The 27,968-nt window shown below is 40.2% G+C and overlaps 1 protein-coding gene across 2 annotated transcripts in view; it reads left to right on the forward strand.

The window, feature by feature from the left end:
* The window catches only part of RELN (reelin), a 492,672-nt gene that overhangs the window by 423,890 nt on the left and 40,814 nt on the right, over positions 1–27,968 (forward strand). For both annotated transcript variants that reach the window (XM_027573967.2, XM_027573968.2), the window contains exons 42-49: positions 2,009–2,229; positions 4,007–4,154; positions 6,462–6,720; positions 7,580–7,829; positions 11,280–11,448; positions 24,161–24,301; positions 25,776–25,953; positions 27,579–27,772. In XM_027573967.2, the coding sequence (XP_027429768.2) occupies positions 2,009–2,229; positions 4,007–4,154; positions 6,462–6,720; positions 7,580–7,829; positions 11,280–11,448; positions 24,161–24,301; positions 25,776–25,953; positions 27,579–27,772 (1,560 nt within the window). The remainder of the gene's footprint in view (positions 1–2,008; positions 2,230–4,006; positions 4,155–6,461; positions 6,721–7,579; positions 7,830–11,279; positions 11,449–24,160; positions 24,302–25,775; positions 25,954–27,578; positions 27,773–27,968) is intronic.

The following is a 27,968-nucleotide window of genomic DNA, read 5'->3' on the forward strand; positions in this document are numbered from 1 at the left end:
AAGTATTGAGCCTCCATTGAGTTTTGATGATTCACATCACCTTTGTGTCCTTTTCATCTAGGAGTCTTTCTGTCTGTAAAACTTCCTAATTGCTTTTGCTTTATACAGTTTCATAATGAGTCAACCAAAACCCCTGTCTAAAGAAAGCACCATTATGTGCTTGAAATTTTAAGTTTACATTTAAAAAACAGATCCTTTTGAATACCACTGGCTTGGGAGAACAGACGCTGACATTCACCAGGGAGGGTGGCAGTGAGAAATTTTCAAAATAAGATTTCAGCAGAAGGGAAGCACAGTGAAACCAGACCCTTCAGCCCATTTATCATAGTGCTTGTAGTTTCTGTGTCAAGGCAGGTGAACAATAATAAATATCCAGCCAAGGTGGTTCATTTGTATTCAGAACATTTGAATAAATAAGGAGTTCAAAAAAATCCATGTAGGCTTTTGTTCAAAGGAAAACTCTAGCCATTTCCCTCAGCTCAGCAGTCTGAAAGTTCAAAGGGTAGAAAGTGCTTCTTGCCAAGACTAAACTCTGACAAGTATTTGAAAATAAAATGTAATTATGAACTGGCATTTTGGGAGCAGCTCAGTGTGGTTGGAGTCTTGAGATAAACAACGAAATTGGGGAACTTGACTCCATCTGCTTTACGATCTACTAAACGTTAGAAGCCTAATGAATACTTCCAAAATTGACTTCTAATTTCTGTTTCTCAAAAGATTATTCTGAATTTGGTTTCGATGATCACTGAAAATGGGACACATTCATAGGGTACAAAGATGAGTCCCCTCAAAAATAAATGTCTGCTTTGAATTTTGTGTCTAATAGAACATACTAAATTGTTTTTGGACTACTACCTAAATATGTAGATTATTTCCAAGAAGCTATCATCAACAATATGATAGGACAATTTACTTGGAAATAAAATGAATTAATGTTTGTTGGGGGCTGGAACTAGGATGGTATGGGGAGTGACTGCTTAATAGACACAAGGTCTCCTTTTGGGGTGATGAGAATGCCTTGGAACTTGATCGAGATGGTGGTTAGCTAAACACTGGGAATATGCTGACTGCCACCCAGTTGTACTCTTTAAATGGCTAATGGTTGCTTTTATGTTATGCGAATTTTACCTCAATTTATGAAGAAAAAGATTAGTTACGCAGAGTGTAGATAGAATGGAGAAAGCATCCCCAAAGGAGTCACTGTTGAAAAAGGTGAGGGTCAGGTGGAATTTGACCTAGTGATAGGATTAGGAAGGGCTTACAGGAAACAGGAACGTAAATTGGCAAAATCCTGGAGATTGAGGGATGGAGTTTGTGTTCTCGAAATGTCAAATCGAGTTTTCTACTTCTTGAGTGTGGTGCAGAGGTAGTAACTGGCCGCTGCTCCTTAACCAGATGTCCTTACTTTGAAGCTGTGTTGTTCTATTGCTTCGACTTTATTTATTTTTTTATTATGTTAATCACCATACATTACATCATTAGTTTTTGATGTAGTGTTCCATGATTCATTGTTTGTGCATAACACCCAGTGCTCCACGCAGAACGTGCCCTCTCCAATACCCATCAGCAGGCTAACCCATCCCCCCACCCCCCCTCCCCTCTAGAACCCTCAGTTTGTTTTCCAGAGTCCATCATCTCTCATGGTTCATCACCCCTTCGATTTACTCCCCTTCATTCTTCCCCTCCTGCTATCTTCTTCTTTTTTTTTTTCTTAACATATATGGCATTATTTGTTTCAGAAGTACAGATCTGTGATTCAACAGACTTGCACAATTCACAGCGCTCACCAGAACACATACCCTCCCCAATGTCTATCACCCAGCCACCCCATCCCTCCCACCCCCCACCACTCCAGCAACCCTCAGTTTGTTTCCTGAGATTAAGAATTCCTCCTATCAGTGAGGTCATATGACACGTGGAACTGGAGGGTATTATGCTGAGCGAAATAAGTCAATCAGAGAAAGACATGTATTGCTTTGATTTTAAAACACTTGTACCTCTTTTCCAGATCTGTGCGTTTCAGATGGTACCAAGGATTTTACCCCGCTGGCTCTCAGCCAGTGACGTGGGCCATCGATAATGTCTATATTGGTCCCCAGTGTGAAGAGATGTGTAATGGACATGGGGGTTGTATCAATGGAACCAAGTGTATATGTGATCCCGGCTACTCAGGTCCCACCTGTAAAATAAGCACCAAAAATCCCGATTTTCTCAAGGATGATTTTGAAGGTAATCTTTTAAAATAAGTCCTATGTAGCTTTGTGAAAGAACCTACATATTAAATGTAATTTGTAATACAGAAGTAATCATGAATTCCAGTCTAACGTTTCATTGTTTGTCCCTACAACTGCGACCACCCATGCCTTCATTTAGTTCTGAATTGTATAGGGTTCAGTGTTTGAAACAATGGTCAGCGAGAATGAGGAAGGCCGTGACTGAGAAAACTCAAGCTGGTTTCACCACTTCTTCCATCACGTAGAATTGCTGATTAGTGACCATTTTAGAAACCGTCTCTAGAGGGTTAATCTTCGGTAGAGGGAACAAGTTTCCGGAAATATAAATTCCTGTCGTCATTTATCAACATCATTGAGCAGCCTCTCATCACTTTCTGTACCTCAGTTTTATACCTAGAATCTAACATCACTTTGTCTGACGATAATGTTATAGAAAAATGTACTTGGATGTGTACTCTGATAAAACAATGGGAAAATATTCTCATAAAACAAAAGTCTTAAACAAGTGTAACAGTATTTTAGGATGGTGGGATCAAATGATTTCTTTCTTTTTCCCAAGTTGTTTATAAAATTATTATAAGATATTTATGGTTTTAAGTACAATTTAATATTAGATTTAGGTATATCAATACAATGGAGTATGATGCAGCCATACAAAGGAATGAAATACTGATTCATGCGACAACACGGATGAACCTTGAAAACATTTAGGCCAAGTGAAAGAAGTCAGACACAAAAGGCTATATATATATATCATATGATTCTGTGAAACATCCAAAATAGGCAACTCCATAGAGATAGAAGGCAGATTAGAGTTTGCCAGGGGCTGGGTGGGTGGGGGATGGGGAGTGACTGCTCAATGGGTTTAAGGTTTCCCTCATGGGTGATGAAAAAGTTCTGGAACTAGGTAGTCATGACAGTTGCACAACATGAATATGAATGTACTAAATGCCACTGAGTTGTTCACTTTAAAATGTTGAAAATGAGGGCGCCTGGGTGGCTCAGTTGGTTAAGCGACTGCCTTCCGCTCAGGTCATGATCCCGGAGTCCTGGGATTGAGTCCCACATCGGGCTCCCAGCTCAGCGGGGAGACTGCTTCTCCCTCTGACCCTCTCCCCTCTCATGCTGTTTCTTTCTGTCTCTCTCTCAAATAAATAAGTAAAATCTTTTAAAAAAATGTTGAAAATGATCAATTTTGTGTTGTGTGCATTTTACCACAATAAAAAAAAAAAAAAAAAAAACCTAGATCTAAGGTAAGTATCTGGAGAGATTTGTGAGCTGGTTTTGAAAAGACATTATTTAATCGAAAATATTAAATTACACTGTAACTTCTTCCATTAAAACTGTGTTTTTAAAAATATTTTGTAATACCTGCCTGACACGGTCCTCAGAGTAGCAAAGACACAGCGAAGAGGCCAGTGGAAAAACTGCATTACCCTCTCTTACTTTTGGCCTGAATCACTCTCTGCCTGCCAGTGTCATTTTTTTGTAGTGTAGGAGAGTTGAGAGGAAGGACCCATCTGGCTGGACCACAGCTACTCAGGAAAAGCCCCACCCCCCCTTCTGTCATGTGGCCCCTTAAATTATACAGCCCAGGTTAAACAATTCAGACAAGCTAAACTGTTGAAGAGACCTCTTCTCCCAAAATATGTGACTTCAGTGTTCATGACTTTGTATTTCAAAACTGCCTAAAGCGCTTAACCATATTCCTTTAAAAAAGAGTATGACTGTCTTTGGGGTCATAGGTAAATCACCTTTACCACTTTTTACAGGTCAGCTAGAATCCGATAGATTCTTGTTGATGAGTGGTGGAAAGCCATCTCGGAAGTGTGGGATTCTTTCCAGTGGAAACAACCTCTTTTTCAATGAAGATGGCTTGCGCATGTTGATGACACGAGATCTGGATTTATCACATGCTAGGTAAACATTTTTAGATGCCGTCGAGAAACCACGTTGTGATGTACAGTAACAGAACGTAATCAAATCAGAAAGAAGCAGACATCTCAAAGGCAAGGCCTTCCATTGGAAATGTTGAGCTTTCTCTCTTATCTAAGGCTCCGTGAAGACACAGTTCATGTAATTTCCATCCTAAAATGAGGGAGCTTTGTGAAATAAGCTAGATCAGAAATGAAACATAGCTAAACAGACAAAAGTTAATACAAGATTGGTGATATTTACAAGATGGTGACTAGGAAATGACAATGTTTCACTTACTTTCACTTCAAGAAAATAAGGTTGCATCTTTTTTATCCACCTTCTAGAGAATACTTTTCGGGAGCACTTGGACCATGTACAAAATTATCTACACCATGCTTAGTAGAAAGCTTAATTGAACTACAATATGTCCTCAAATTACCCACCATTAATTTTATATCCATTAGCAATTTAAGTTAAGAATATTTGAAGTGTAGCCTTATTCTTTGTAAGCATTTCTTTCCAATGATTTGCTCATGCTTTCTAGGCACTCATTTTCTGATTTGAGCACAGCCTCTCAGAAACAAATATTTTAAACTGGCTCAGAGGATTATGTCCTGTCAAGATGTGTATCCCTTGATCATTTGACAAGCCAAAAACTTAGCCAGGAAAATAAAGAAGACAACTCAACATGTGTAAAATGGAACCCCGACCTATTTTTGCAAGTGAACAGAGAAGTCGTGTTTTTGTTTTTTAAAAACATTTCCAAGTATCTTAAAATAGATCTTAACATATTTACTCTCCTCTTTCACCTAAATCTTTCATTTATTGAATTATAAATTTGATCATAAAAATACAATTCTGTGAGATAATTTTACAGTGATAGCAAAATTTTATTTCTCTTCATCCTATTTTAATGCACATGGTTTAATTTGATGCTCTTTATTTCAGATTTATCATGGGCAGTTGAGTTCTCTAATTTAGAAATTACTGGGTTTTTCTAAATAATTCTGGCATGGATTTATCCATAACTAAATTAATCTGTAAACATTTCCCAATACAAGTAGACAATAGGACAAAAGGGTTTTTTTTTCTATAAATGGTTATTGTTTTCATAGATATCAACGTCCACTAGGCACTAACTATGTATTTTTTTTTCATTAATCCAATGTTAAAAGCTCCATTATTTATCTCATCTCAGTAGCATGCTGTGTAGGATTTGCATACATTGACCTCAGAATGCTCCATGTAAAATCCCAATTTTCTTGGGGTTGTAAGATAAATGAATGCCTAGTTAATGGAGATGGGGGAGAGGAGAAAGCCATGAAGAACGCATGATTTTATGTATGGAACTGATAACTTTTATTATAAGTCCCAATATGCTTCCTATGTTTGACATGCATACATAATTGGGCGTATGTGTTGGGTTACACATGAAATTTATTCTGCATTACCAGCTAGCACGGCGGCCAGACCAGGCACCAGCAGCTTGCCTGCCAAAGATAACATGTGAGCTAGTTTTCGTTGGCACCCCAGCTGGTCGCTGCTTCTCCGTCCACCTCCCTGCCAGCTGGGAAGGCTGCCCCTGGCTGTCCGCCACACTTCTCGATGGCCAGTATCATCCATCCCAGACCCAGCAATAGTCAGAGGCTGGCACAGCCCACCCTCACCACCACCCCCATCCTTGCGCTTCCCTGCCCCTGGCACAAAAGATGGAAAAGGGGCCCAGGCTTGACACACCTCTTCCAAAAGAGCCCTGGCCTTTCACGAAGAGGAGCTACAACCTCTGCATTTAAATGTGTCTCCCCAGACCAGTAACAGGAGATCTGAAAAACGACTGGTAAAACCAGAGGATGGATGATTTTGCCAATTAATGGCATAAACTACATTCATAACATTCTTCCAGTTTCAGATACTAAGGATAAACTCATCTTAAATAGGTAACAACACACACTCCCACACTTGTAGAGTCTTTGGAGCCCTCCCATCTTCTTATAGGATGGCCAGAGGGTATGGTGAGTGCTCAGCTCCCTCAGACTCACCTTTGTGGAGGGGGACAAAATATGAAGATGGGTACAGAGTTGCCTTTTTCCAGACTTCACATTTTATTAACTTCCTTACATTAAAAAGGAAAATCGGACTTCAAAATGATTGCTCTGGACATTCATTAAATCATCATATTCATTAAAGCCATGCATTTATCTCCCCCACCCATGACCCTGTGGGCTTGTCTTTTGTGAACAGTGTGAATTTCTCACTGAAGTAAAAAAAAAAAAAAAAAAAAAAGTCTACAATAAATCTTCCTCATTTCAGATTTGTGCAGTTCTTCATGAGACTGGGATGTGGTAAAGGTGTCCCTGACCCCAGGAGCCAACCTGTGCTTCTCCAGTATTCACTCAATGGCGGCCTGTCGTGGAGTCTCCTTCAAGAGTTTCTTTTCAGCAACTCCAGCAACGTGGGCAGGTACATCGCCCTGGAGATACCCTTGAAAGCCCGTTCTGCTTCTACTCGCCTCCGCTGGTGGCAGCCATCTGAAAACGGGCACTTCTACAGTCCCTGGGTTATCGACCAGGTCAGTCCATTCAAAATTAACTGTTATAATTGTTGGCAGTCGAGCTGCATGTGGCCTAGATCACATTCAGTCCAGCCCCCTCGCTCAGTCGAGGGAGCCCGGGACCCACAATTGAATGACTTGCCTATGGGCACCCAGCTAGATTAGATATGCCATTTAGCTTCCTTTCGTTCTCTTTTCCTTCAATTGCCTGAGCCTATAAAAACAAACGACACCACAGAAGGCCCCGGTCCTGTGCATAGAGAAATCTGCCATATGGGTAGAGGGACTTTATCAAGCGTGATGCAAGGTTATAATTCTCTGAAAAGGAAAATGTGCAAATTAACATTGGTACCACATGCACTTGCTTCCAAATCCTCTTTCCTAGCCTTTGAGGAAGAAATAAATAAATCTTCCTAACGTCCTTATGGACAGTTCTAAAGGATCTTCATCCATAATAAAATGCGTGTCAAATAGAACTCAAAGAACCTGTTAACAAACGGTAGAATCCAGGCGAAGAACTGCAACTGAAATGCCTTAGGATACAACTGTCCTTAAATAGAAATTTCACTTGGAAAATAATCACATGTAAGCCAAATTTTGCTTTCCCAGCTTGGGCGCATGTAGTTTGCAAAGGCACAGTTTGGCCCATGAAGGCTGTGAATGGTTTTGTCAATACTTCGATTTGTTTTCTGCCGCTTCTTGCCAGATGGGCAAGCAGACCACACAAACAAAAGCAAAAGGCCCCTGACAGTATGCTCGCCGCGTGACGCCCGTGTTGAGTGATCTGACAGAGAAACACAAACAAACAAGAAGACCGAACTCTCTCCTATCTTGAAACCATATTGAAAATTCTTTTTCTTAAAAAAATACCTTTCAGATTCTTATTGGAGGAAATATTTCTGGCAATACGGTCTTGGAGGACGATTTCACAAACCTGGATAGTAGGAAATGGCTGCTCCACCCGGGAGGCACCAAGATGCCCGTGTGCGGCTCCACTGGTGACGCCCTGGTCTTCATCGAAAAGGCCAGCACCCGCTACGTGGTCACCACAGACATCGCCGTGAATGACGATTCATTCCTGCAGATCGATTTTGCTGCCTCCTGCTCGGTCACGGACTCCTGCTATGGTAAGTATTCCATCTCCAGGTAGAGAGACAGACGTGTGCAAATGGGCATCTGTGGCACCTCTGACAAGTCTGTAAGTAAAACAGAAGTGCGCGTGAGTCAAACCATGATCGCATTCTTGAAAATGTGTGTATATATTAAGTTTTAGAAGTCTCTTTTTTAAAGCCTCGTAATGTGAGCTTATTTTTAAGTATAGGTACTTGAAGACTTCTTTACATATAAATAATAACACCTAATTTGTCTTTTTTTTTAAATCCATATTTTTCTTTTACCATCAGATCTGCAGAATTAGGGACTCTCATCACATAGAGAATGCCAGAGTCAGCAATAGGATTTACACATGAATTTGTATATATATGGGTTTTAATTCATAGGGCTTTATATTAGTTCAGCTACTGTCTTCTTTCCATCGCTCCAGGAATCATGAAATTTCGTTGTTCCCATTTTGTCTTATAGTTTTTGCCATTCGGGGTCATAGCATGTTCTAGGCCACCCTCATTGTGACCAGTTTGCATCCTCTAGGTTGTGCACGCACACACTCAAACTTACATACCTTGCACGTGCGTGTGTGCACACACACACAACACACAAACATAGACACACCTATCTTAGGAGATATAAAGACTGACATCACTTCGTACTTGGACCCTTCACTGTAACTTGCAAGCCTGTCGGGATTCTGGGGGTCTTCTGGTCTTTAACCACCCCATATCATTCTTCCTCTAAGAGATGCAGATGAGAATGTTCACAAGGACTTTGTCCTGTTTTAGATTCCAGGGGGCCAACATCTGACGAATTTGGTTACTTCCAAGGTCTTGCAAAATCCAGATTTTTCATATTTTCTTTACTTTGAACTTAAATGACATATCTTAGGGGGGCTCCCAGAAATGCTCTTGCTACCTCAGATTCAATCAGTCAACACTAAACTAGTCAACAGGAGTGAACAGAGTCCAATAGGTGACTAAATCAAGTGCTCTATGGATTGGTACTGATGCAGAATGTAATGAAAGCTCAGAGGAGAATGAGATGACCAATGGATGGCCAATCCAGGATCTGGGGAAGATCTCACAAAGAAGCTTAGTCTCAAGTGGGCATTGATGACTGGAATGGATTTGAAGGGTGGATGGAGAAGCAAGGACATCCCAAGCTAGGCTAGCAGCATAAGCAAAGAAGCAGAGGTGGGGGTGCTCCTAGTCCCTAGGAAAAACCCATGGGCAGACCGCCTAAATAGGCAATATTTTCATCTAGTGGAGGAGAGTAGAGTGCTGATTTTGAAAATAGAAAAGGATGTTAGGGTCCTAGATACCTGTTCTCCTCAGTAGCATAGGAAGGTGATGAGAATCCAGGGAGGTAAGTTATGACCCAGTAGGCCTGCAGCAGCACCAGGACTGACACTCTGCTTTCATAAGCCCAGTCCTGTGTACTTTCTACTGCGTGCTGGTGCAACCTCTGGAGAAAGGTTGAACTGAATGATAAAATCAAAGAGGAAAGTGGATAAGCAGAGTTTGCAGCTAAGGAAGAAGAGCCTTAAAAGGCACATACAAGAATCTGTGCTTGACAAGGACATGAATAAAGGGGCACAAGAGCAGAGGAGTGACACGGTCTGTTTTAGGGCGATTAGCCCAGGAGCTGATGAAGGTGGGTATGCCAATAAAGAAGCCTCAGTGGTCCTCTCTCTAGGAGGTGATGAAGTCCTCCCTGTGTAGCCTAAAGAAAAATGGGATGGATAAAACTGATATGAGACAATGCAAGCACAAAGGAAAGAAGCAGAAAAATCTCAAAACCAGGTGCCAGTTTGAACATCGAGAGTAAAAAAGAGAAGAGTAAAATTTCTAAAATAATTTCTAAACTTTGAACCCAGAAAGACCAGTGCAAAAGTATCACCATTGATAGAATTTGGTAGTTAAGAAGAGATGTTTATTTATGAGGGAAAATGGTGAGTTTTTCTTTAGTTTGGGTGCAAGTAGCTTTAAGTGGAGATGTCCTTGAGTGAGGAGGATTTACGAGATAGAAAGCAGGAACTTTGTCTAAACGGTGCATCACAATATGCCAACATCCGGTGCAATGCCAGGCTGAGTAAACATTTATTGAATGAAGGAAATTAATTGGAGACATAAAATTGGCAGATCTGGGCACAGGGATAATAGTTGAAGCCCAAGGAGTATACACAGAGAATAGAAAGCCAGAAATGGAATTTGGAAGAATGCCCATAGCTGAGCTCGTTAGCACAGGAGTCAGAGGGAAAGTAAGACAGGAGATTCAGAATAATGTCCTCCAAAAGAAAAGAAAGTTTCAAGAATCAGGGAATAATCAATGATGTCTACCGCTGTAGGAAGGATAAAAACAATGAAGACTGAGCTGGACCACTGTATTTCACTTTCTAGTGTTGCTAGGAACCGTGCTGCAGTGAGTGGTCCCACGCTGACTGCACATGAGAATCACCTGGGAAGCGGCACAGCTCCGGACACCTTGGCTGTGCCCCAGAAGAGTGAAATCACAGTCCCTGGGGGTGGGACCCTGGCATTCGTGGTTTCTAAAGGTACCCAGGTGATTTCAGTGTGCAGCCAAGATTGAGAATCACGACCTTAGAGAAAGCAGTTTAAGTAGGGAGGTAGGGGCTCGAGCAGTTTATAGACTTGAAGCAGGAAATAAAGAAGAATATAAAACACAGGTTATAAGTTGGATTTTTCAGAAAAAAAAAAGAAAGAAAGATTTGCTTTTCCTAGACCCAAGGCCTGACTGCATGCTTTGGCACAAATTGCAAGGCCTCCAGCTACCTCCTTATACCTCGCTGATTTCCCAGTATATTCTATAACACAGCAGAGCAGGATATGTGAGCACAAGGGATTTTGCCATTTCTAAGCAGTTTTACCTATAGCAGGAGCAAAATTGGCATTGTTGGTCAGGATCCCTGTGGAATGGTCAGATTTTGAGAAAGTTGCTCAATTTTTTTAAACTATTTAAAAAGTAATCATTAAAATATATGGTTACTATGTTTGTACTTGCATGTTAACCATGAAATAAATAGACATAGTATAGTTATTATAGTACATATATATAATTTGTATAATTTCATAATATACTGCAACCATTAAACAATAAATATGTATATAATTACCATTACTATTGCTTACCTGCATATGAACAATGGTTTTGTTATGATTGTTCTGAAAGTTTCTCAGTATAACAGAGTGATTCAGGAAAATTTACTTTATATTTCACTTGATTCTAGCCCCTTAAAAGTAAAACTATCTTAATCTGGAAAGTGAAAAATAGTAACTAGTAATGTACAGAAGGAAAAATCTAACCAAGAAACATTTCAAAATAGGAAACATAAATACAGAGGAAAAATCAAATTGATGTTTGAATTAAAACATAAGAAAACATAAGTAATTATGGTTCCTGGGTCTGCATACATGTATTTCTATTCAGAATAACGTTTCCTGTTCCAGCTATTGAATTGGAATACTCGGTAGATCTTGGATTATCATGGCACCCGTTGGTAAGGGACTGTCTACCTACCAATGTTGAATGTAGCCGCTATCACCTGCAGCGGATCCTGGTGTCAGACACTTTCAACAAATGGACCAGAATCACTCTGCCCCTCCCTCCTTATACAAGGTATGGATGCTTCTGCATGTATTGAACCCCAATTTGATATTATTTGGCATGTTGGATTTTAGGACAACAAGTTTAAATAAGATACATGCAATTTTGTTACTTGTTGATGGTATGGCCAGGCTCGAATTACTAAGCAAAACAAGGGCACCCGGCCTGGCTCAGTCGGTAGAGCATGGGACTCTTGATATCAGGGTTGTGACTTTGAGCCCCACATTAGGCATAAAGTTTACTTTAAAAAAAATAAGCAAAATAGGGGGTGGCTGGCTGGCTCAGTCAGTGGAGCATGCAACCCTAGCTCTCGGGATCATGAGTTCAAGCCCCACATTGGGCATAGAGCTTACTTTAAAAAAAAAAGAAAGAAAAAAAAAAAAGCAGGGCACCTAGCTGGCTTGGTTGGAAGAACATGCAACTCTTGATCTCAGGGTCATGGGTTTGAGCCCCATGTCAGGTGTAGAGATTACTTAAATAAATAAATAATTTTAAAATGCATTTTCTTAAAAAAAAAAACACTTAAAGCGAAGTAGAAACCAGTTTTTGTGGTGACATCATTCTGTGTTTTCCCAAAAGCCAGGCCTATACTGACTTCCATTTAACTAATATTTTGAAAAAATGGCATCTGTAAGAAAACAGTGGCTGAATCAGCGAGAATCGCCAACTTGATTCACTTAAATTTAGAGCAGGCACGTTGGATACAGAGCAGATTTAAATGGAGTCTGCTTTCTGTTCAGTCAGACTACTGTAGATATAGCAGTGGGTGGTGTCATATCAAATAGATACAGCAAATAAATGTGTATTAAAATTATTGTCTGCTTTTGAAATTTTATTTTCAAGAGTATCTTGGAAATTATCACCTGGATCATTCTTTTTATATGAAAAACAATGATGAATGCATCATGCATTGTGCCTATAAGAAATGACGGTGGCTTCATAAATTTGCCTGGTAAATGCTTTGAGTAAAACAGAGAATTCACCTTGCCTAGTGGATAACGACCCTCTCTCTTTTCACTAAGTAGGTGCTAATCATAGGGAAGCTTCAAAATCTTGATAGGAATTCCTGTTCCCTCCAAAAAACAAAATGGCAACCAGTTGTTGCCATTAAGAGAGAAGCAAAGCAACCAGTTCAACCATGTGGAACAGGAGTTATAGTTTGGGCTCATTATTGTTCTCTTACCTCCTCATGAATGAAGAATGAATAAATCTTCCTAGCAAATGATCATAAAATTCAACTATTCATCTAGGACATAACTTTTCTTGGGTTTATCATAAATGGGCTGGTTTCAGTTGCTAACAGCCTAGGGCTTCTCTACAATTGCTGGCTCAGCGGTACAAGACTATATTAACTGTCAGTAGAGTTGCCAAGTTTAAATGAGATACGTGAGATTGTGTTGCTCATTAAAGGTATTGCCATGCATGAATTATTAAGGCGATCTTAATAAGTGAAATAGGAAAAAAAACTCCATTAAGGCAGTAGTCTTCTAATGCTTTATGAATTCTGTGAATTATTACCCAGCTACTTGGTAGCATTTTGCAAATAAGTGACATTCTAAGATTTATTCCAGCAAGTCATTATACCCTTGAGTCTTCTACTCAAGAGAGGTAATTATTCTCCATCTTTTAATCTATCTTTTAATTGTCTTTTGCACATACCCATAAGAATTTTGACCCTTTCGAATGACATTTGAAAAATCTGATGAGCAGCCATTTCTTCTTGTTATCATATTGAAAATATACAGTTTGTTTATTGTACTACCCTCAAAGCCCATGTTATACCGTGGTCTTAAAGGTGACGGTGCCTTATAGTAAGGCCCTCTGGATAATTCAGAAAGAAATGCACATGAATGGACTCCAAGCCAGACCCACCTCTTACTGTGCTCTGCCATATGCCAGAGATCATTAGAACAATGTGCCAGGCTCAGAGCACTTTGTCTCAAACACAAGTTAGCGTATCTATATCTGCTCTTAGTTTCCGGTCACTTTTTCAATATGGCATTTCTTTGTTTTGAGCTGAACTTACAGCCTCAACATCTGCAAAGTATTGAGACATCTATGCTTACATTGTCCACTAGGACAGAATTGAGAATTTCCGTTTGTAGCTCTTCATCATAAACAAACATGATGCTGAGGACTTAAAGCCATGTGCTAAGTAGGGGTGAGGAGTGACTGTGACAATGTGCCGATGGTAGATTTGTCCACTCATTCACTTATCACAGAGCCACAAGTTTCCAGTATTGTTGGCACAGTGGTAGTAAGAGTCAACTGAAGTTGGTTATCCACAAACTGACATCAAACCATTACCCAGACTAAAATGACCGGTAGTCATCAGTATAGAGTATTCCTTCATGTAGTCATCCATTAAACAAATACTTTTGAAACATTTAATTATATGCCAGGTCTGTGTGAGGGGCTGAACTTATCCCTGCCTCAGCAAACTTTGAGTGCAGTGGGAGAGAGAGAGAGATTAACCAGAAATCACCAGTAATCGCAAAAGTAAATAAAAAATTCAACTGATGGTGGACAGTTGCATGATGCTGAGAGATCATATGTCCTAGGGAGATTTGCCTTGATCAACAAAATCAAGGGACACTTTTTGGAGGAAAACATCATTGAAGTAAGAGATAAAGGATGGATAGCAGTTAACTGGGGGAGGAGGAGGGGGAGCAGTGTTCCAGACAAAGGAAACAGCCTATGATAGGAGGTAACAAGCGTATCTGAGATACTGAATGAATGGATCTGACCTAGAGAGAAAGTGGAGTGAGATGGAGTCGGACCATGAAAAGTATCGTAGGTCATACTGAAGATTTGGGGATATGCCCAGGATGCCTGTGTGGCTCAGTCGGTTAAGTGTCTGCCTTCGGCTCAGGTCATGATCTCAGGGTCCTGGGATTGAGCCCCACATCATTGCGTTCTCTGTACCCTCTGCTTTCTCTCTTCACTGGGGAGTCTGCTTCTCCCTCTCTCTCTGCTCTCTTCCTTTCCCTCTGTGCTCTCTCTCTCTCTCTCTCAAATAAAATCTTTAAAAAAAAATGTTTTAAATGATTGGGGGATATGTCATATAGGTGCTTAAAAATCTGCTAAAGTGTTTGGGAATGGGGGGCACGCTCAGATTTGCACCAGAAAAGCTTATTCTAATTGGAAAACAAATAGGGGAGGATAAGAGCAGCTGGAAGGAGACTCTTGAAGAGGCAGTGAGTGTTGGTAGCTTGGACTAAGGTGCTGGAGACATGAAGGGAAGTAGAGAAAGTCAAGAGAAATGGAAGCAATAAAATGGAGTTTCATGGTGAAATGGACATGGGAAGGCGAGGGAAGGGGCAATGTTGAAGACAACTCTAGTTTCTGAGTTGAAGAACTGAATGGATGCTCATGCATTTCACTGGGCAGGGAGCACTGAGACTGAACACAAGACACATCACACTCTGCTCCGGACATTTCTACGTTAGAACCTAAATAAGCTGAGGTGGGTAGAATCATAGTCTCTATTACTCCCATATACACTGGTTCAGTTAGATCTTACTGGAAATTCAAAAATGAATGGAAAGCATTGTGGTTTAGTGGAGAGTTCTAGCTTTTCAGCCCTGTGAGCTTTTAAGCAAGTCATCCCATGTCCCAAAGCTGCAGGGTCCTCATGTGAAAAATGAAGAGACTTTTTGTCATGTAAAAAATCAAATAAATGTGCATGGAAGAGCTTGGGACATTGTGAACATTTATAAAATGTAGGTCATCTTCACATTTATGTGTTAACAACATGATCACACTCGTGATTATCAGACTTCATCTTCAGTCAGACTAAGAAGTCTTCCTAAGCTCCCATAACAAGAGCAAGCGCATGGAAATGGTCGGACATTGTCTTAAGTTCCTGCCCTGGAGGAGATTACCATCTGACTGGGGAAGAATAAACAACTTAAAAATAAAATGGGCTGCATGTAATTGAGAGCTTCAGTGAGGAATGGGCTAGGAATGCCATAGGTATTGAGAGATGGGAGACAGCGTTGAATGCCAGAGTTAGAGGGGGTTTCATGGAAAAGATGGGCCCTGACCTCAAAGGATGGCTAGGAAGTAGGTGGGTAAGGAGAAGAACATTCTAAATTAGGGAAACGATGTGAACAGGACACATGAGCCTGGCAAGAGCCCAAGAGTTGCTGATGAAGGCACAAGGCTCATATCTGGAAGCTATGGAAAGTGTTCGTGGAGTTGGCTTAACTTATCACAAGCACTGAAGCAAGGCAGAGGAATTTAGACTTGTTGGAAAGATGAACTGTGGTGGGTTTTGAACGGGGAATGTTCTTTTAAGAAAAACAATTGGGAGAACAGAGAGGCTCAAGTAAGAGAAATTGGCAAAGGCGTGAAGTCACAAGGGTCTGGGCTACAACTAACAAGGGGATGAGACGGATATTAGGGACATTTCAAAGGAAGAACTGATAAAACTCACTAGCTTCTTCTCCACTGCGCACATCAAGAGATGACTCTGAAGTTTGAAGCCCAAGAGAATGGGGAGAAAGCTTCAGTTCACTCCAGGAAGGACAGTGTGACAAACTGAACCAAATGACGCTGAATTCAATGTGACGACTGGAAATACAAATGAAGGCATCCATTTGACAGAGATGTGAAGGTCGGAGCCCAGGGAAAGATGATCAGCTTTGGAGGCGGGGGCATAGAGGTGATAGGCAGTGCCACGAAACTGTCAGCTCTCCGCGGGAGAGCATTTAAAAAGAAAAGAAAGGGTCCTTAAATTTAATAGCAGGATAAGTGGAAATGGTCATTAAAGAAATCGTGAGGATACAATTAAGGAGGTTGAAGAAGAATCAGAAGAGTACCAAAAGCAAGTGAGAATGGAGTATCAAGCAGGAAGAAGTCACCATCCCTGACATATGCTGCTGAGACTAATGAAGAAAAAAGTTTCACAATAAATTTCCATAAGGAGATAGTCAGTGACCTTCAAAAGAACAGTTTAAGTAAGATACTGGAAATAAATACAGCTTGTCTGGCCCCAGAGCCCGTGGGCTTAACCACTGTATTATTCCTACATTTTTATTGCTTGCCTAAGAGATATGGTCCTAGAAGAAATAGGAAGGGAGAAGGCGGGAGATCTTGAGAGACGCTGAAAAAAAATACAAAGATGCCAAAATCCATTTCATAGCCCCTAATCTGAATCTGCCTCTTCCTAGTCACTAATCCCAGACCTAAAAATAACAGGTGGCTCAAGTAGCATGGGTTCTGAAATGTCACCTGAGAACCAGAGTGAGTCAACAGAAGGGCAGGTAACTCAAATCCACTGAGAAAGGTTGCGGGAGTGGGGGGGGGGGCAGGCGGGGGGGGGGGGGTCCTGCCAATGGAAGGCTCAGGTGTGACTTGGCTATTTTAAGTCACAGTTTGAAGATGATCCATTCCCTCCTACCAACCCTAATGACATGGCTGATACCACTGTCTTTAAAGATTAACTACAACACTTTGGAAGCCAGGTGGTTTTAGCCACAGCATGCACACTACTTAACATTTGCAGAAGTTTACAGAAGTGATAAGCGCAAGAAGGGGCAAAAAGATTGTGGAAGGATTGGGAGAATAGAATGGGGTTGGGTTTACCTTTTTTCAGGTAAACAGATTTAGGGAGGGAGGATATTCTTCCATGATAATCCCAACTAGAAAAGCAAAGCAAAGATCTTATGCTAAGAAAACCAAATAACTATATATAGTATTTATTGGGTTTGTCATGGAGAAATATTCAAAGGAATTACAAGTTCATTTTTTAAAGGAGAGATTCTTAAAACTTGCCTCAGTACTATTTATCTCCATTGTTACTTCCAATTTTCCAGTATCCTTTAAAAGACTTTTTGCAAGCGTTCATATTACTGAACATCTTATTAAAAATTTTCAGTCAAGTCAAGGAAGCCTTGGACTTCTCTTCCATGTCCATTTTCTCAGGCATCATTTCGATACTTTGAAAATCATTGCTATTACTTTACCAAATTTGTGTTGTTCTTTTAGGACAACAGAACATAAAGTAATTTTGTTTGGTGTAAACCATGGTACTATGGATTTTCACATACTGAATATATTAATATTTTCACATTATGTTAAGACAAATAAAACCTATTTCCATTTCCACTACAATGGAGAATAAAACTACTTACAGAAATTCTGCATTCCATCTAAGCTTTCTCCATTGTCAACCTTGTTGCCAAAGTTTTATTAGAGAATTTGAGATTTGGCTGTACTTTGTACATATTGCTACGTATGGATTCTTAAGATTGCTTTAACAATTAAATATAAATCATTCTCCATTGAGAAGGCATTTTAAAAATTATAGGAAATTCTTTTATTTGAGGGATAGTCCAATGTATTTGATGCTCTCGGTAGGCCTGCCCAGAACACTGTAGTTTTTTATAATCATTACTAATTATAATTATCAGCAAAAATAGTAATTCCTTATTTTACCAAAACAAGGATAACCATTTTCTTTTCTTTATAATCAAATCAAAATTTTGCTCTGAGTTTGAAGGGACCACAGATTATTTTTGGCTCACATTTATCTATTTAAAATCCAAACATACAAAATTTAAGAAAATAGCAAACTATATTTCAATATAATCATCACCCAGCTTCAACTATTATTGATTTATGACCAACCTTGTTTCTTCAATAGCACCACTCACTCTGGACCCCATATTCTGAAGCAATTCCCAGACACATCATTTCAACTGTAAATATTTTAGCATGTATCTCTAAAAGAGGACTTTAAAAAACATAATTATGATACCATTATTCCACCTAAAAATTAATGACAATTTCTTATTCAATATTTTATTATTCAATATTTACTTAGTATTCAGTATTCAAATCTCCCTGTTTGTCTCATAAAACATTTTATCATTTTTTTCGAATTAGGTTACAAATCAATATAATTGGTTGAAATCTCTCTTAAGTTCTCTTTAACCTTGAGGTCTCCCTGTTAACCTTTCCAGATGAGGACAAAGACACAGAGAAGTTATATGATTTTCCCCATAGACACACAGTCGGTGGCTGAAGCAGGATTATACCAAAGCTCTCCATTTGTTCTCTATCAAGGAAGGAAGACAGGCCATGTGGGGTGGCTTGTTTAAATTCTTCTATTGCTAACCCTGTAATATGCTTTCCACCCTAGTTCCAGAGAGGTATCATGAAGGATCTAGGTCACCTTATAAGGATACCTTACCTTTATCACATTTGTTTGGAGTCATAACCTGTGATCCAAACACTTTCTCCTCTCAGTATTCAGACCCCAGTGTTTTGTAAGAAATTTAGAAGAAAAGAAAATTAGATGACCATAAATATTCTTTCATGAACAGTTTAATGTTATCTAAACATCCCAAAATGTTACAGTCATTTAGTGTCCTACAAATCCCTAGTGTTATTTATAATCATCAAGGGAATTTTCTACCAAAAGGTCTGGGATGCCTAAATTAAGAACCCCCAGCTAGCTGCCAAATCAATGGTCTTCCAGCCTTTACCTGCCATTCAAGACAGCCAGAGTTCTCAGTAACACGTCAGCTCCAGCAGGAGATAGTTCTAGAGCCAGTTCTAAACTAAGAAGTTATAGAGGCCCCCTCCTTGAGTGGCAGTCCTTACACCTATGAAATGAGTCAGTTGTACAGAGAAGTTTCTAAGAGTCATCCTCTCATTTCCACCCCAAAATTCAACCTCCTTCTTTTGTTCATAGTTCAGTGTCTTCTTCATGAGGATCTCCCCCAGAGGAGGGATACCCTGGCAGATGGCCCATCCCTTTAATAAGAGCCCCTCGCCATAAGGAATTCATTCACACTCCTGGTACCAAATTTCAGGCCTCCTCTCTAGAGCCTACTTTTCCTCTCGCTCTTATCTGTAGGTCATGGGCTGTGACCCATGGGTCCACTCTGTTCAGGTGAGCTGATCTGTGCTTCCTCCCAGGTGTACACCTACCAGTGGGATTGCTGGGTCATATGGTAACTCTGTGTTCAACATTTTGGGAAACGAACAACCTGTTCTCCACAGCATTCACACCAGTCTGCACACCCACCAGCAGTGTATGAAGGCTCCACATCCTTGCCAACACTTGTTATAGCTGCCTTTTTTATTACAGCCACCTAGTGGGTAGGAAGTTATATCTCATTTTGGTTTTGATTTGCATTTCTCTAATGACTAATGATATTGAACATGCACTTATCAGCCATTTATATATCTCCCTTGGAATATCCTCTACTTTTGTCTAACACAGAAAAATAGGCTAGTAGAGGAAATTGTTTTCCAGTATAAAGGCAGGACCTTAGCTGCCAAGGGAAATATAGGACACATTTTGAAATGGGGCATTGCAGAGCCTCTAATTAAAGACAGAGGGCCAAGGGCTTCAGCTATGACATTAACTTGCCAATGTCAGAATAGATAGACTCGGGTGTACACATAGCAACAATACATACAGCCTTCCATAGTTGAACAACTGCTCATATTTAGGGGTCATGGGAGGAATAGGATGATTTTGTACAGGTTGAGGTAGTTTTGAAGGGTCTCCTCATGGAGAATACATTGTAGTAACGAACCAAGAGATTATTGCCTTCTCTCAGTTGCGTGAGAGTGACTTACGGCACTGTGACTTAGGGCACTGAACTTCAGCTTCTTCGTTGGGAGTTAAGAGAGTTGGCTATATTTACTAGTCCTAAATATTTTATGTATTTCTGAGAGCAAAGGAAGCATTAAGAGAGAGTGAAAAGGTTTTTTAAAAATTTTGTGTGGTTCCTATCGAAGGGCTTTTTCTCATGGTGATGATGACAATGAGGACTTCTTCATAGGTAGACAGAGTACTCCTGGAATAAAGAGTAATACAAAGACTCAGAAATGTGTATAGAAACCTATTAAAAGGTGTGGAGGCAGTGTGGGGAAAGGTTCCCTGGGAGAACAGAGATGGAAGCCATACTTTGAAGGTAACATTTTTTAACTTCATAGCAATGGATGTTCAATTATTAAACAACACTTATGGAGCACTTACTATGTGCAGTTGATGAAGAGGAAATGATATAAATTCAGAAAAGAAGCAAAGGGAGACATTTCAAGGATACGGAAAAGGAGAAATATGCTCTGGGGCCATTTTCCCCCCAACTCCAAGAAGCAGCAGCTGGTGGTGGCTGTCATTATAAGGAAGTTTCAAGATAAATGATGACACCTGCCAAGGGACTTCACCAAGACACTCACGGGTCTTGGTAAACACAAGCTAATTAATTTTCACAACACCCTTGTGAGGTGGGAAGTAGCATTTTTCGTAGGTTCTACAGATGGGGAGGTGTCAGCACATAAACATAAATTATTTGGTCTCTTTATATACTGAAGTTGTGACAGGGCTGGGAATAAGAAGTCCTAGAAATTCAACTTCCAGACCTTCATTTTTCAACTTATATTCCAATTCATCCCCTTAGTGAAAGTGTCTCCTCTTCCTATAAAATAATATTGGATAGTATATTTTCCCCTGTTTTATGGGTACTTAATTATGAAGTGCAGTTATTCCCAAGAATATAAAATCACATTTGAGACAGGGCCCTAGAAGTCCTCTAAGTTAACCCCCTCGTTATTTATGTTAAATTGTTCAGGACACAGGACTGACTAGTACCAGAGTACAGATTAGCGCCCCCTAAATATCTGTACTCTTAGTGGCCGACTCTGGTTTTAGTAATTCTATACATGGTCTCCCACTGTTTCCTTTTCTGTGGAATGCCACAGAGTTGTACAGACTGAACATGTCATGGTTGGAAGTCCCCATAAAAGCTATCAACCCCAACAATGCGTCTGGCTCTTAAATCTTCTCTACAATCTCTTTGGTAAGTGGCTGCCCAGACTGTGATTCAACACAACCAGCATTCAGAAAGCCACCACCTGCTAGGCAGCTCATGCCACCTCTCAACTGCTGGGAGTTCTTCTCCCCCTTTGACAGCCATCAGATCGCTGACCCCCGGTCCCTGCCCACCCGCCCTAAAGACCTCTCTTATTTGATTCTTCCTGCCAACTTTATTGCTGTCGACTTACTATTCTTTCAGTAAATGTTTATGAAGTCCCATCTATAGGTGTCACCAACAATAAAATGATAAACAAGGAGAATCATCCAGCAGAGGAAACTATACATAAATAAGCCCTCAATAAAAAGTGATAAAGGCTTTGATGGAGCATCATAAAACATTAAGGTTACTTGCCTACCCTTTATAAGCACTGGAGATACAAAACAATATTGCCTGAAGGAATAGAGATGTTTCCTGCCCTTCAGAAGTTTATAGTCTGAAAGAAAGAATAAGAATGTAAGTGTTGACTTGTTATTAGAATCCAAGTAACCATGTGCTCTGGAGGTACGTTATTCCACTGTGTTATTTATAAAATGTTGTTGCATGCAAACAGGCATAATTATTAATAAATTTCATCATTAAGAACTAACTGAACAGGGGCGCCTGGGTGGCTCAGTTGGTTAAGCATCTGACTCTTGATTTTGACTCAGGTCATGATCTCAGGGTCATGAGATCGAGCCCTGGGTGGTCTCCATGCTCAGCAAGCAGAGTCTGCTTCTCCCTCTCCCTTCCCCTCTGTCCCTCCCCTTCCCCCCACCCTTCATCCTGCTCAGGCCTGCGTACTCTCTCTCTAAAATAAATAAATAAATCTTTAAAAAAAAAAAAAGGAATTAACTGAACAGCACAGCCACTGACTTGCACAACCCCAGGGGAGCATCTTCTAACTGCTTACTGTGAGAATGGTGGCCCCTGGATACCAACTCCCTGCACCTTTTTTTTTTTTTTTTAAGATTTTAATTATTTGAGAGAGAGAGTGTAGGCAAGCAGGGGTAGGAGCGGGGGCGGGGGGCGGGGGAGGAAGATGGAAGGGGAAGGAATTTCAAATGGACTCTGCACTGAGCACAGAGACTGACATGGAACTGGATTTCATGACCCCAAGATCATGACCTGAACCAAAACCAAGAGTCAGATGCCCAACTGACTGAGCCATCCAGGTGCCCCTTAACTGCCTGCACCTATTGAGCACCTACTAAGTGCTAGGCACTGTGCAGTGAGAGTATAATGTTGAAAAAAGGGGATTAACGCTGTTCTTTGTAACTTAGTCTTCTGAGGGGGAGGCAGACATTTAAGAAATGCATATGCAAATAAATATATAACTACAAACGTGATAAATACTATAAATGGAAAAGAACAGTTTGCTCTGGAATAAATGTGATTTTTAAAGGGCCCCAAAAGAAAATTTCTCTGAGGACTTAAGACTTCCTCCAAGACCTGAGGGACACATAAGGGATAACCAGGCAGAGAGATGAAGAAAACGTAGGCAGAAGATGGGAAAGAATGTTGTGAGCCCTGGGAACTGGGAGAAGGAGCGGTGCTCCAGACTGAGTAGCCAGGATGCAGGGCTGGAGGGTGGGGCCCAGGAAGAGTTTAGGGTTGAGGTTAAATGCCACAGGAAGTGATAGGAGGATGTTAGGTAGTCTGCTGGGAGCTGAGGAGCAAGAAATATTATGGAAAAATCAGTGCATAGATGCTCAGTAAGCAAATATCAAACTGAACTATGCATTTTCAGAACGGAGATTTTTAGTTCTGGTCTGTTCTTTTCTAGTTTCTAAACTTAATGCATATGTTTTCAATTAGAAAACATATACCCCTTGCTGTTGTTTGGTCTTTGTCCTCCTCAAAACAAGTATCTCTCAGTCAAGTGATTAACTGTCTCCTAACGATATCAGTATCTGAATCCATAAAACAGGGACGCCTGGCTGGCTCAGTCAGTGGAGCATGAGACTCTTGATCTTGGGGTCATGAGTTTGAGCCCCATGTTGGGTGTGGAGATAACTTAAAAAATAAAATCTTAAAGAAAGTGAATCCATAAAACAAAACTTGCTTTTTCTAATTATTTCCTCTGTGGGTTTCTAAATGTTCACCATCACTTGAGCCTTGAGAAGTGTTTGGATTTACTGCCATCTAGTGTCTCTGAAAACGTAAGTTTGTGTTTCTGAACAAGACACTTCCTAAAACTGTGCAAACAAACAAATATATTTCTGCTTCTGGAATGGGAGAATCTCTGTTTTGATTTTATTTACATTGCATTTGAATTAATATAAAATAAGTCTGGTGGCCTTATTACCCTCTCTCTTTTCTCCATCCAATTATCTAGGGTTTCATTGATCCCTCTGATTTACACTCTTACTGTCTTCTTAAGACTTTCATTGTGAGAATTCCTCACGAATGCTGTCTGAGGTGGACCAGTATGCCCACTGTACAAAAGTGTCTAGTCTTCAGAAGCACTAAGGAGTTGGAATCGAGCTTTCCAAGTCAAATGCGGAGGGGTTGGGCGGCTCAAGGACAGGCATCTTTCCCTAATTTGCAAATATAACTTAACAACAGCCGTGGTGTCACTCCACAGTGGTGCCCCCAGGAAATTCAGGGCTCGCTGTTCCCCTGAGGCTACTGGTGAGGATTAGTGTGAGTTTCTGTTTTAGTCTGTTTTTACAAGGCTGGGAAAGATAATCAGCCCAAAATATATTCTCAAGCTATTGCAGTTCAGTTTGGCCTGGTGTTATTAGTCAAAGTTTTGCATAGGTAATTAAAATAATGAACGCTTTTCTGAGAACACAAGTTAGGGATGTACCCACATTTTTGTTATAGCCATCCATGCACTTGTTCAAATATACACATTTCCTTTCCCACCACAATCTTCATTATAATTCTCTTGTTCTTCAAAGGTCCCAAGCCACTCGTTTCCGTTGGCATCAACCAGCTCCTTTTGACAAGCAGCAGACATGGGCCATAGACAATGTCTATATCGGGGACGGCTGTATAGATATGTGCGGTGGCCACGGAAGGTGCATCCAAGGAAGCTGTGTGTAAGTACATTGTGTTTTCTTCCTTCCATTGGCAGTTCCTGACTCTCATTCCAGCCGGGAGATTTTTCTGAAACTGGGTTTGTAATCACTTCAAAGCTGCCATCGGTCGTATGGTTTTCTTGAAATCTGTTGCTGAGCTAACTGTAGAGCTTATGGATATTGTATCTTCCTTCTTGCTTAGAGATTAAGAACTGAACAATAGCTATCTTGTCAAGAGAAAAGTGAATTATCATCAACTGTATTTTATTTCCTTCTGTGTTCCTGTGGCACACGTGAGCCCAGAAAAGGACATAGAAGAGGTTTGGGAGTTCAGCATATTCTGACCGGAAAAAATATGTCATAAGTATTTTTCTCACTTAGGCCTGAATATATGTAATAGATATTCATTACTTGTGGTTGAATTGGTATTCCTGTGTGGTTTGCATAAGAAAGTTTTTAAATGCCTGCTCAATTTGCCCTCAATGGAGAGGGCTAGTATTTTACTTAGCGAGCGTTAGCATCTTTGGAAGGATCTAAATAAAGTGTGTGTGTGTGTGTGTGTGTGTGTGTGTGTGTGTGTGTGTGTGTGCATGCGCGTGCGTGCATGCCTGCACGTATCTTGTGTACTACAGGTCTTTGTGCTTTATTTTCAAATATTTTGCTATTTGGTAGGATAGTATGAATGAGGGTGCTGATAGAGAATTCATACTGCCTTCTCCGCTAATCTCCGCACACCTGGGAGGCCTTTCCTGTGGTTAATGATTCTAGCCCATATCCAGAATGACCTCTGAGACCCCAGAGTCTCCAGTCCTACATTCATATTTCCTCCCGCATTGAACACGGAGGTCGGTCCTTCAGTCAGAGATCGCAGATGCTACCCAAAGTACCCACTGCGGTTTGGAACATGGAATCTTGGATTCCTAACTGACCCAAAGCCTCTTTAAAAAGACCAATTTCCTGAGTTATTAGGACCTACCAGTTCAGTTTGGCAGCCACAATTTCTTGTCAGCTTTCTAGAGCTATGTCACGTAGAGACAGGGCTCTAGTAAATTCTTTTAAGTTGCTTCTTTCCCTGTAAGACCAAGTCACTACTTTAGGAATGCCTAGAGGCAGCTAATTCACAGATTATTTCTAACCTAAAGCACACTTAAGAAAAGCAGATGAATGGGGCACCTGGGTGGCTCAGTTGTTAAGCGTCTGCCTTCAGCTCAGGTCATGATCCCAGGGTTCTGGGATCAAGCCCTGCATCAGGCTCCCTGCTCCATGGGGAGCCTGCTGTTCCCTCTCTTGCTGTGTCTCTCTCTGTCAAATAAATAAATAAAATCTTTGAAAAAAAAAAAGAAAAAGAAAAGCAGATGAATTCTGGAAAGCTCTGTGAAGCTAAGTAAGCTTTCATCATCCTGGACTAGGAATAGCAGCTGTCTTCACTAACCTGAGAACACAATTGTGGAGGTTTTTTTCATGTTGACTTTTCCTTTCTTTTCTCCGTACCCAGCTGTGACGAGCAGTGGGGTGGCCTATACTGTGAAGAGCCTGAGATCTCCCTTCCAACCCAACTCAAAGACAACTTCAATAGAGCTCCATCCAACCAGAACTGGTTGACTGTGAACGGAGGGAAACTAAGTACCGTGTGTGGCGCTGTGGCTTCGGGAATGGCTCTCCACTTCAGCGGGGTGAGTATTTGGCTACTGGTTATTCATTTCTGCATCCTCTGAGGTTCCCCCAAAAGAGTTGAGTCTCCCTTATTGGCAAATCAAGATACAGAATTAGACACTCTAAATGCACAACCCTGATGCAAACTTGCAACTTTATACAAATCAGAAAATACTAATTATTTCCAACATTTTCCCCATCACAAATCAGTCGAGACCATTTAATTATGCAAGGTAGTGTCAGCACAAGGCATATGTACGTACACATTAAAAAAGGACTTAAGTGAATTTTCATCCTGGGAGAGAGGGCTTGCACAGTGTGCAGGGGTCTTCCATCTGGATGATGCTCTAATTGAAAACTCTTGAGCTTGCAACAGATTTGGGATTTAAGGAGCCAAAAATCAGGAAAATGAGCTTCAGTGTTCCCTGAATTTATTAACAACACTTACTTCTTTCTCTAAATTATCAAAGAAAGAATAATTGTCAGTAATAACTAGACATTTTTATTTATAGCAAATTATTTTGTGAATGACAACAGCAATGTTAGAAAATTTCTTTGATGGGGCACCTGGGTGGATCAGTCAGATAAGCATCTGCCTTCAGCTCAAGTCATGATCTCAGGGTCTTGGGATTGAGCCCAGCATTAGGCTCTCTGCTCAGCAGGCAGTCTGCTTCTCCCTCTCCGTCTGCTTCTCTCTCTCTCTGCTTCTCTCTCTCTCTCTTTCTCGGAAATAATAAAATATTAAAAAAAAAAAAGAAAAAATTTCTTTGAGAAATTTTATGGTCCTTCTAATTGCTACTAAAGATGTGTTTAAACTCCTTCAATACCGTAATTAAGTACCCTTCATAAGCAATTTAATTTTTAAAAATTACAAATTCATTGTCAGGTCTTTATTTCCCTACCATTCCCAATCTTAGAATTTGCATTTGTGCCAATAAAGTGTATTATTTACATTCAGTGTTTTAGCTGATAGTAACAATATAGGATTCCTATAATCCTCAACGCAAGAATGCATGTTTACAATACCCTTTGTAGCTTAGCTAGAACTCCAAGAGGCCTAGTTTTCTGCCTATGTTCAACTAAGAATTATCTGCCTATCTACACTAATAAATTAATATAGATGACACTAAAATCAGCTATGAGCATTTAAATAAAAATCATTACAACTATTATCTCTAATTAATAATTAAATTGTATGAAATCCTTAGATGTAGTCATTTTTAAATTTCATATTAAAATAGTTATCTCAACATGCTATTTTATTAATAGCTATTACCTTTTAAAAAATCTAAAAATACCTGTGAATAACTGGAAATATTTTAATAAAACAGAACAGTTACTTTAATTTCAGCTCTCATATTGCTCATAAGAAAACAAAAGAGAATCCCCTTAGAATACATCGTCCTTTGTTAAGTTCTAACAATGAAATTTCAAAGTTTAGCAAATATTTGGTGAGTACCTACTATGTGCTAGAAGCCATGCTGGGAGCTAGGGTAACGGGAAAGATGATACAAACACCAGTATTACAATACCGTGGGACTTGTATTACAAAAGAAATATAAAAAGACAGAAGCCAGAGAAAACCTTTAACCTGCAATTACAATTCTTTATCACTCTTTTGCTGGATTCTGCTTTTCTCCCTTAGGGTTGCAGTCGACTGCTAGTCACCGTGGATCTGAACCTCACTAATGCCGAGTTTATCCAATTTTACTTCATGTACGGATGCCTGATTACACCGAACAACCGTAACCAAGGTGTTCTCCTGGAATATTCTGTCAATGGAGGCATTACCTGGAACCTGCTAATGGAAATTTTCTATGATCAATACAGTAAACCTGGGTTTGTATTCTATTTTATCTTCAATAATGAGTACGTTGAGCAAAGATGCTTGATGAGGTCTGTCAGCTTTAGTCACGGGGACTGCAGGGGACCTGGAACCATCCCCCCTGGTAGAGATTCTTCTGACACTGACATAAAGATAAGATTTCTGAGCTGGATAAGCAAACTGGTTTGGGTTTTTATTTTAAGAACAACT

Source organism: Zalophus californianus, chromosome 12 (genome assembly GCF_009762305.2).
Source record: "Zalophus californianus isolate mZalCal1 chromosome 12, mZalCal1.pri.v2, whole genome shotgun sequence".
NCBI classification, from domain to species: Eukaryota; Metazoa; Chordata; class Mammalia; order Carnivora; family Otariidae; genus Zalophus; species Zalophus californianus.